Source organism: Amphimedon queenslandica, unplaced genomic scaffold (genome assembly GCF_000090795.2).
Source record: "Amphimedon queenslandica unplaced genomic scaffold, v1.1 AMPQUscaffold_13414, whole genome shotgun sequence".
Lineage (NCBI taxonomy): Eukaryota > Metazoa > Porifera > Demospongiae > Haplosclerida > Niphatidae > Amphimedon > Amphimedon queenslandica.
In genome coordinates, this window is record NW_003546350.1 from 29,899 (window position 1) to 37,567 (window position 7,669).

General features: G+C 37.4%; 6 protein-coding genes across 6 annotated transcripts; 2 read left to right on the plus strand and 4 right to left on the minus strand.

Moving 5' to 3' along the window:
* The first annotated feature begins 5 nt into the window (after positions 1-5).
* On the plus strand, positions 6-1,666 carry LOC100634103 (5'-AMP-activated protein kinase subunit beta-1-like). The gene is made up of 7 exons (XM_003386515.3): positions 6-131; positions 186-513; positions 567-660; positions 895-1,000; positions 1,065-1,192; positions 1,348-1,416; positions 1,480-1,666. Exons 1-7 carry the CDS (start codon positions 26-28, stop codon positions 1,558-1,560), a joined length of 912 nt encoding a protein of 303 aa, XP_003386563.1. The 5' UTR covers positions 6-25; the 3' UTR covers positions 1,561-1,666.
* LOC109581845 (uncharacterized) lies at positions 1,553-2,145 on the minus strand. The gene is made up of 2 exons (XM_019996293.1): positions 1,869-2,145; positions 1,553-1,829 (listed from the first exon to the last, which is right to left on the minus strand). The coding sequence occupies exons 1-2, from the start codon at positions 2,059-2,061 to the stop codon at positions 1,663-1,665; spliced, it is 360 nt and encodes a 119-aa protein (XP_019851852.1). The 5' UTR covers positions 2,062-2,145; the 3' UTR covers positions 1,553-1,662.
* An 84-nt stretch (positions 2,146-2,229) lies between these two features.
* On the minus strand, positions 2,230-3,400 carry LOC105312714 (uncharacterized). Its single transcript, XM_011405578.2, has 2 exons — positions 2,509-3,400; positions 2,230-2,462 (listed from the first exon to the last, which is right to left on the minus strand). The coding sequence occupies exons 1-2, from the start codon at positions 3,389-3,391 to the stop codon at positions 2,305-2,307; spliced, it is 1,041 nt and encodes a 346-aa protein (XP_011403880.1). The 5' UTR covers positions 3,392-3,400; the 3' UTR covers positions 2,230-2,304.
* A 170-nt stretch (positions 3,401-3,570) lies between these two features.
* Positions 3,571-4,619, minus strand: LOC105312715 (translocase of chloroplast 33, chloroplastic-like). Its single transcript, XM_011405579.2, has 2 exons — positions 3,803-4,619; positions 3,571-3,761 (listed from the first exon to the last, which is right to left on the minus strand). Exons 1-2 carry the CDS (start codon positions 4,602-4,604, stop codon positions 3,595-3,597), a joined length of 969 nt encoding a protein of 322 aa, XP_011403881.1. The 5' UTR covers positions 4,605-4,619; the 3' UTR covers positions 3,571-3,594.
* Positions 4,620-4,654: 35 nt separating this feature from the next.
* LOC109581846 (uncharacterized) lies at positions 4,655-6,980 on the plus strand. Its single transcript, XM_019996297.1, has 2 exons — positions 4,655-5,113; positions 5,479-6,980. The coding sequence occupies exons 1-2, from the start codon at positions 4,670-4,672 to the stop codon at positions 6,736-6,738; spliced, it is 1,704 nt and encodes a 567-aa protein (XP_019851856.1). The 5' UTR covers positions 4,655-4,669; the 3' UTR covers positions 6,739-6,980.
* Positions 6,924-7,608, minus strand: LOC100634231 (tRNA-specific adenosine deaminase 2-like). Its single transcript, XM_003386516.2, has one exon. It carries the CDS (start codon positions 7,544-7,546, stop codon positions 7,004-7,006), a length of 543 nt encoding a protein of 180 aa, XP_003386564.1. The 5' UTR covers positions 7,547-7,608; the 3' UTR covers positions 6,924-7,003.
* Between the last annotated feature and the right edge of the window lie 61 nt (positions 7,609-7,669).

The following is a 7,669-nucleotide window of genomic DNA, read 5'->3' on the forward strand; positions in this document are numbered from 1 at the left end:
CCACGCCCCAAGCTTTCTGTCCAAGATGGGTGCTTATCATGGAAAGTCTCACAAGAACGTCACAACAGAGCCAATCAGTGTAGCCTCAGCCTCAGACCCAGCTCCTCCTGTATTTGGATCTCCTATTGACCGTCAGTCAACCTACAGTGTCACCATTTTAAGATTATTTTTATGATTATTTTTAGAAAACTACTTGGCCAGCATAGCCAATAAAGTTGGTGTTGGTGTCAATCTAATATCAGAGATAGCGACAGAGGACATAAGAGAAGAGTCCCCACAGACTACTGGAGAGATTATTGGCTCTTCTGTAGACAAACCCCCAGAGCCAACACCAGCTCCTCCTATCACTGAAGAGGAGGAGGAGGAGGTACCGGCCATTGAACCAATACCTAAGGCAAGGAAACAAGAGAAACTGATACCGATAGTCTTTCACTGGGACCTCAAAGGTAACGAGAGCAGTGTCTACGTCTGTGGGTCCTTCAACAACTGGGAGAAGATACCAATGAATAAGAGGTATGGTGGAGTAGGTGTGGCTTGTTTTATGTTTCGTTTCCCTGACAATCTAGTCGAGATAATTTCACTGCCATTGTTGAGCTACCCGAGGGAAGACACCAGTACAAGTTTTATGTTAATGGAGAATGGATACATGATCCTGGAGAGGTAGAGAAGAGAGAGAAATTAATTTAGGCATGGGGTCAATTTCACAAAAGCAGTCATATATTATTACCATTAATTGTAATAAATATGGTTTTATATTTCTATTACAGCTCAATTATCACTATAATCATTACTAATGTACTATTACTGTAACCTTTTCTATAAATTGGATATTTAAAGTGCTAGTATTAATCACTATAACCATTACTATTACTATGACCTCATTGTGTACTGTAGGAGTGTCAGGATAATGGCCTTGGAACACTCAACAATGTTGTTACTGTCACTGAAAACGACTTTGACGTCTTTAATCAAATGATAGATGTCTCCTCCTTCCAAAAAGGTAAGCTCATTTCAACTCTCCTGTGGGCACATCCCATTATAAAACCACACCCATTCATTCATAGGAGGGAGTATATCACCAGCTGGTAGTTATGACCAGATCATTCCTCCTCGTTCAGCGACCAGTGGCCTCCCTCCTCACTTGCCCTCTCTACTCCAACAAACTGTATTAAACCAAGACCTTCCTTCTGAGGTAACTAATGAACTCTTATTACAAACCAAGGTTTCATTCAAGTGTCTTCCTCTTCATTACTTGTTTTGTTATGTTGTTGTTGTTCTTATAATAGTTTGTGTATCAGTATCATGGTATTTATTATTAATTTAATAATAATAATTTTAATTTGGTAGGAGAATCCAACATTACTGCCTGAACCAAATCACGTCACTCTAAATCATCTCTTTGCACTATCAATTAAAGTGAGTTACTTGTACAATGTATTAACTATTAATAATTGCTTTTAAAACTATTATTTATAATAGGATGGTGTACTAGTGATGGGGACCACTAACAGATATAAAGAGAAATACATTACAACGTTAATGTACAAGCCAGTTCAATGACTAACAATGTATTAGCAGTATAAAATAACCGTTGATATTATCATGTATACATTATTAATAGAAAAATAATTATGGTAAAGAACAAAAATTAGGGTTAAAAAATCAATCAGTGCAGAATATATTGTGTATACGTCCAATAACAATTTCAATGAATATATAGAATCCAAAGTATAAAGCACCTCCAACAACTAGAGTAGCAACAATGGTAACTGGACTACACCCACATTTGAATACCATAAATACTGCAAAAAATAGCGAAAAAAGAAATACTACAAAAAATTATCACAATAAAGCTAAATAAAACTTACCTGTCCATGACCCTATGTAAGAGTTAATGTCAATGACAAAATCGCAGGTATTTTTTTTCATGTCCTCTAAAAACCCAGCAAGACTAGTTTCCTCATTGGACGACTGTGTTTTACTCCGAGTTTGACAGGAAATATAGATTGCAGCAATAAAAAAAGTAAAAATTGCACCAAAAGTTAAAAGTCGACAACACATTTCCAGCCAGGTTCCCTAACATAAATCTCACAAATTCTGCCACGGTACTACGGTAGGTGGATATCCGGATGTAGATCTATAGGGCGTGGCACACGGTTTATGCATGCATGCATAGATGCGCCAGCGCCCGGCGCCCATGGATATTAGAGTTACATCATCTATTAATAATTATATTAGTTACATTGCTATATCTAATTTCGGGCATAATAATAATAATGTAATTCCACTAACTGACATAAAATCTTATATTATAGTTTTGTTGCAAAGTTCTCCTGTGATATTTTGAGCAATAATATAGCCAGTTGTAGCAGCTATAACACCAACAACACTAGCAAAAAGCCATCCAAATGGTAATATTGTCACAGATATTGTGAAAATTACAATTGCAATAACTGCCATTGCTAAAGGAAAATAGTTAAAATGAACATTATCAGGTTAAAAACTTACATATCTTGCTGTTGAAAACATAACAAATAACTGCTTTCGTGCCTTCAAAAAAAAGAATAGATGTCGCCTTTAGAGGGAAACTTGAAAATTTATGTGCCCAGCTGTCGAAAATATCTGATTCATTAGATCTAACATGAACTTTATCTTTATTTTTTAAAATGAGAAGCATTAATGCATCAACACCTTTCGTTTTTACTTGTTTTACACCCTTGATTAAGAGCTCTGTATACCAATATGTAATATTATGCTCAGGCAAATGATCTCCTTCACCATTCAATAAGTGACCAGCTAAAGCTACTGGCATGTCACCAGCTTTTACTCCTATTTTGTCAAGTGACTGAACAAACTTCTTTAAAAACTCATTTTTCTTTTCAATGTCTTCAACTTCATTTGCAAATGTCAGTACAAGAAGGGTGCTATTCCAAATTTCTGTACCCAATGCTTTATTAACTAGAGTGATAGTTTCAACTTGATCTATAGTCCAACGTGTTTCTCTCATGGACACAACGTACAATACCAGATCAGGATCATTGCATTTTGACTTTAGCTTTTCTATGTATTCTTCGTCACTGTAACTGGTATCTTGAAATCCTGGGGAATCACAAATGGTAACATTAAATTTTTGCCACGGTTCCTTTTCGGATCCTGACTCATAAATTTCAACAAAGCATTCAACATCCTTAGTCACAGAGTCAGACTCGAGAGTGTCATGTCCATCAACTTCAACCTTTTCACTTCCAAACAGTCCATTAATGAGAGTAGATTTACCAGACCCTGTCTTCCCTACTACTAATATTTTCACAGATGGCACTGCATTACCACCACCAGTAAGGGAGATCAAAGAGATACAAACTGCTATCAAGATTACAAACTTAGAAGCCATTTTCTTACAGGAAATTGGGTGTGTTTTTTAAGCCCAACATACACTATGCAGCATTTGTTGCAAACAAAATGTTGCATAGTGTATGTTGGGCTTTAGAAAAATCCAAAATTATTATTAATAATATTATTTTTGTAAATCTACATGTAAACAACAGAAAAATAAACTATAAAAAATTTTAGATCTACAAAAATTTTATTTAGTATTCATAATTCATCATGTGAGTCGTATTCACTGCAAAATTCATCCAGAGTAGTGGTACTCCAATATCCAGCTGCAGCAGCTCCAGTACTAACAAGACCAGTAACCAAAAATCCAAATGGTGACATTATTGCTGCTGTTGCAAAAAGTACTGTTGCAAAAACTGCCCTAGCTAAAGAAAAATAGTAATCAATTATTATAATGAAAACTTACATGCTCTGTTGTTGAAAATATTACAAAGAATTGCTTTATTTTTATCTGTAAGTGTAACGTTATCTTTATTTTTTAAAATGAGAAGCATTAATGCATCTAGACCTTTCGTTTTTACTCGTTTTACACCCTTGATTAAGAGCTCTGTATACCAATATTTAATTCCATGCTTTGGCAAATGATCTCCTTCACCTTTCGATAAGTGACCAGCTAAAGCTACTGACATGTTATCAGTATTTACTCCTATTTTGTCAAGTGACTGAACAAACTTCTTTAAAAATTCATTTTTCTTTTCAACATCATTAACTTTATTTGCAAACGTCAGTACAAGAAGAGTATTTTTCCAAATCTCTTTGCCTAATACTTTATTAACTTGAGTGACGGTTTCAATTTGATCTCTAGTCCAACGTGTTTCTTCCATAGACACAACAAACAATACAAGGTCAGGATCTTTGGGTACACATGCTTGCAGCATTCTTGCATACTCTTCATCACTGTTACTAAAAGTAGGATCTCGAAATCCTGGAGAATCACAAATGGTAACTTTGAATTTTTGTTGCGTTTCTGATCCTTCTGAATGATAAAGTTCCACAAAACATTCAATATCTTTTGTTTGAGCATCCAAGCCATCCCCAACTTCAGCCTTTTCACTTCCAAAAAGTCCATTAATTAGAGTAGATTTACCAGATCCAGTCCTTCCTACTACGAATATCTTCAAAGATGGTATTGCATTCTTATTACCACCACCAGTAAGGGAGATCAAAGAGATACAAACTGCTACAAAAACTACACTTTGAGAAGCCATTTTGAATATCTTACAATTGTTAGTTAGACCACTCCCTTGATCCGCCTACCTGCATGTAGAGCAATATGGCGGGTGCTGCTTGCCTGCTCTTTCTCTTCTTCACTCTCGCCCAGTCTATCACAGAAAAAGAATTTACAATATACAATGAATTAGAAGAAGCTCTCACTAACAACAGCCTCGCTCTATTTAGTCTAAGGAAGCTATTCTTTCCTTCTACCGGAGCTCCCGGTAGATTATGTACACCAATCAGGTACCAACTGTCCTGTGGCGAAGACATTAATGTCACTTACAACTACCTATGGACCCAATATAATTCCAATAATTTAGTTGGACAGATATTAGTTAATTTCGCTCACTATGGCATAGTCCTCCGTGGTTTCAATTGGGAGCAGTACTGTCACTTGTATCATATCAACGGTTCTGTCACCATTAATCTTGATGTACCGTCCCTTGATTGTATCAACGATGAAGAAATAGTACACAAGCAACTACTGGACCTTACTACCTCAGTAAGTCAAATAATGTTTAATTCCTTTTGTGCATGTACATATGTGTCAATCTTTTGTCTGTAAATGTATTTTGTTTAACATTACAAATCAATTTATTGTCTTGGCAATATGATCTTTCAGTATAGTATGAGTTACTATTGGCATAGAAAACAATAGATACATTAATACAGTGTATATTTATCATTTATTCTAATTGTTAATGTCCTTCTACTATTGTTGTCTTTCTCGCCCCTTACCTCTTGAAAGGCTCACAGTTATTCTACTGTGGCTTGTGGCCTGTTCTTCTCATAGCCATTTGCTTCCAATGAATATTGGTTATACTTCCTCCATTACATTATGTTCCTTTTCATTTTATTTCTTTTTAGTTAAGGACTTACGCTAGCCTTGCTAAAACCTCCAGTGGCATATCTGGTGAATCCTTCAACAGCTATGGAGGTCACTCCGTCAACTGGACTGATGACCCAAACGATGATATAGTCTTTCACAGTAGCTATGTCATCCTGACCACCATCATCTCACTCATTGACTTCTTTGTGTTCTTCTTTTCCCTCGGTATTGCCTCCAATGTATACGATACTATCTATGATCACATTAAGTGCAAGAAGAGTCCTTACTATCCATTGTTCTGGTCTTTTGTTAGTCTGGTTATTATATGGGATGTTGGTCCAGGCTGGTTAGTACTTTCTGCTGGATCCATTCATGTCAGAAGTATCATAGGTGTCATGGTACCCCTACAGCTGTTCATTGCTATTTTCATGAAGAAGTACGTGGACTTCCCGATACCTGGTTTAAACTGGAAGAAACTCTCAGCAGAGTATCAGGGATACTGTCACCAGCCTGGCTTAGAGGCTGAGCAGGGGGGCGGACACAGTGGGCGTGGCAAGGGTAAAAGTAAATATCGTAAGTCCTTCTTCTGGCAGGTGGCTAGACGTAGGTTTCGATTGAGAGTGGCTCTTTCCTTCATTGTACAGACTCTGGCAGTCTGGGGGTTACTGATATTCTTCACTTACATAGTCCTCTACTCCATGACCATTACCATCAGTCTCTACCTGTTCCCTATACATACTCTCCTTAAACTCATCTTCATCAAAGCTGTTGCTCTCTGTGCTGTCTTTGACGTTGCTCTTATATTCATTGCAGGTACCTGGCAGTCGTCCTTCAATAAGAAATCTATACTACATAATTTTGGACTCATCGTTCAGCTATTAGCTGTCATTTCTTTCTTTCCTATTCTTGTATTTCTCTCATTTGTCGTTGGTGGTATTTTATTTACGGATTCTGCTGACAAGCTCAACGGTATTCAAGGTATCCTAGCCTTGCTGCCATCAGCATTCCTCATATTAGTCGGCTGGTATACTCACGGTAAACTCTTCCCCGAGGAACTCGTAAGTACTAACTCAATTGCTGACATTGAGAAGAATGCAGAGAGTAAGGATGAGGGAAACCCATCTGCTGCCAAGCCCTCCATCAGTTCAACTAGACCTAGTATGAGTCTGGCCGAGAAGGCTAAAGCATACATGGATTCTAATTCGGTGAGTTATGGAGCTGCTGATGAAACCACCAGGTTTGAAGGAGGAGGGGGAGGAGAGAGGGATCCATTGCTACCTTCCTCAAGGCCAGTCTAACTAGTCTAATAATAATAATACTTAATTGTTGTTATAATAATAATTATTATTATTTGCATTGTTGCTGTTTCCCTTTTCCCCTAAATAATAATAATGATACTAATTTTGTCTCTTTTTGGTTAAAACTTTATTTTTTCATTTGAAAATGAACATGTAATACTAATACATTGATTTGTGCACTGAAATTGATGTAATCATTCATGATGATACTTTTTTGTAAGAATTTGTTATAATTTTCTTCATTAATTAATATTTCGTTAAAATGTTAATTTTCATGTCGTCTCTTTCGCTTCATTTTTTCTTCTGGTGCGTTCGGATTCTCTCCTTTATAAAATTCCTGCAGGAGTTCGATTGCTATCTCCTTCATAATACCACTGGTCACTAGTAATGGCGGGAGTAGGGCTGGTACTCCAGCTGGTCCTCCTAGCTCCATATCATGAGCATTCATCATTGAGCCACACCCTCCAAACCTCTCATTATGGCAGCCAAAGAACACTCTTGTTAGCTTGACTAGTCTTAGTCCGTAGGTACACATTATGCAAGGTTCTACTGTCACGTATAAAGTGCATTTAGGAGTCAGTTCCTCTAGCTTTGTTCCGCCATTGCTCCTGCATAGTTCCATCAGTTTGTCTATGGCTATCATTTCAGCGTGTCTCGTTGCGTTAAGAGTAGCGTTAACTTCATTGCAGCCTCGGGCCAGTATCTTTTGCTCTTGGTTGTTCACTATAACACAGCCTACAGGGACTTCGCGAGACTCTACAGCAACCTCTGCCATTTTCAGAGCTTCTGACATCCATTTCTCCTCCATATTGTCACATTGTTTGGGCTTCTTGTTTTCCTTTGATGTGGCTGCTTGGCGTCACGCTAGGGAAAGCAGTCACTCCTTCCCTCCTTTGGAGTTGAAGTAGACAGAGAGGGCCGGCTCACAGGA

Excerpts from the sequence above, each read along its gene's own strand:
- LOC100634103 (XM_003386515.3), top strand. The coding sequence starts at position 26 with ATGGGTGCTTATCATGGAAAGTCTCACAAGAACGTCACAACAGAGCCA. Across the intron at positions 1,001-1,064 it reads TGTCTCCTCCTTCCAAAAAG|GAGGGAGTATATCACCAGCT; the intron begins GTAAGCTCATTT and ends ATTCATTCATAG. Across the intron at positions 1,193-1,347 it reads ACCAAGACCTTCCTTCTGAG|GAGAATCCAACATTACTGCC; the intron begins GTAACTAATGAA and ends TTAATTTGGTAG.
- LOC109581845 (XM_019996293.1), bottom strand. The coding sequence starts at position 2,061 with ATGTGTTGTCGACTTTTAACTTTTGGTGCAATTTTTACTTTTTTTATT. Across the intron at positions 1,830-1,868 it reads TTACATAGGGTCATGGACAG|TATTTCTTTTTTCGCTATTT; the intron begins GTAAGTTTTATT and ends AATTTTTTGTAG.
- LOC105312714 (XM_011405578.2), bottom strand. The coding sequence starts at position 3,391 with ATGGCTTCTAAGTTTGTAATCTTGATAGCAGTTTGTATCTCTTTGATC. Across the intron at positions 2,463-2,508 it reads TGTTTTCAACAGCAAGATAT|CAATGGCAGTTATTGCAATT; the intron begins GTAAGTTTTTAA and ends ATTTTCCTTTAG.
- LOC105312715 (XM_011405579.2), bottom strand. The coding sequence starts at position 4,604 with ATGGCTTCTCAAAGTGTAGTTTTTGTAGCAGTTTGTATCTCTTTGATC. Across the intron at positions 3,762-3,802 it reads TATTTTCAACAACAGAGCAT|CTAGGGCAGTTTTTGCAACA; the intron begins GTAAGTTTTCAT and ends ATTTTTCTTTAG.
- LOC109581846 (XM_019996297.1), top strand. The coding sequence starts at position 4,670 with ATGGCGGGTGCTGCTTGCCTGCTCTTTCTCTTCTTCACTCTCGCCCAG. Across the intron at positions 5,114-5,478 it reads TACTGGACCTTACTACCTCA|TTAAGGACTTACGCTAGCCT; the intron begins GTAAGTCAAATA and ends ATTTCTTTTTAG.
- LOC100634231 (XM_003386516.2), bottom strand. The coding sequence starts at position 7,546 with ATGGAGGAGAAATGGATGTCAGAAGCTCTGAAAATGGCAGAGGTTGCT.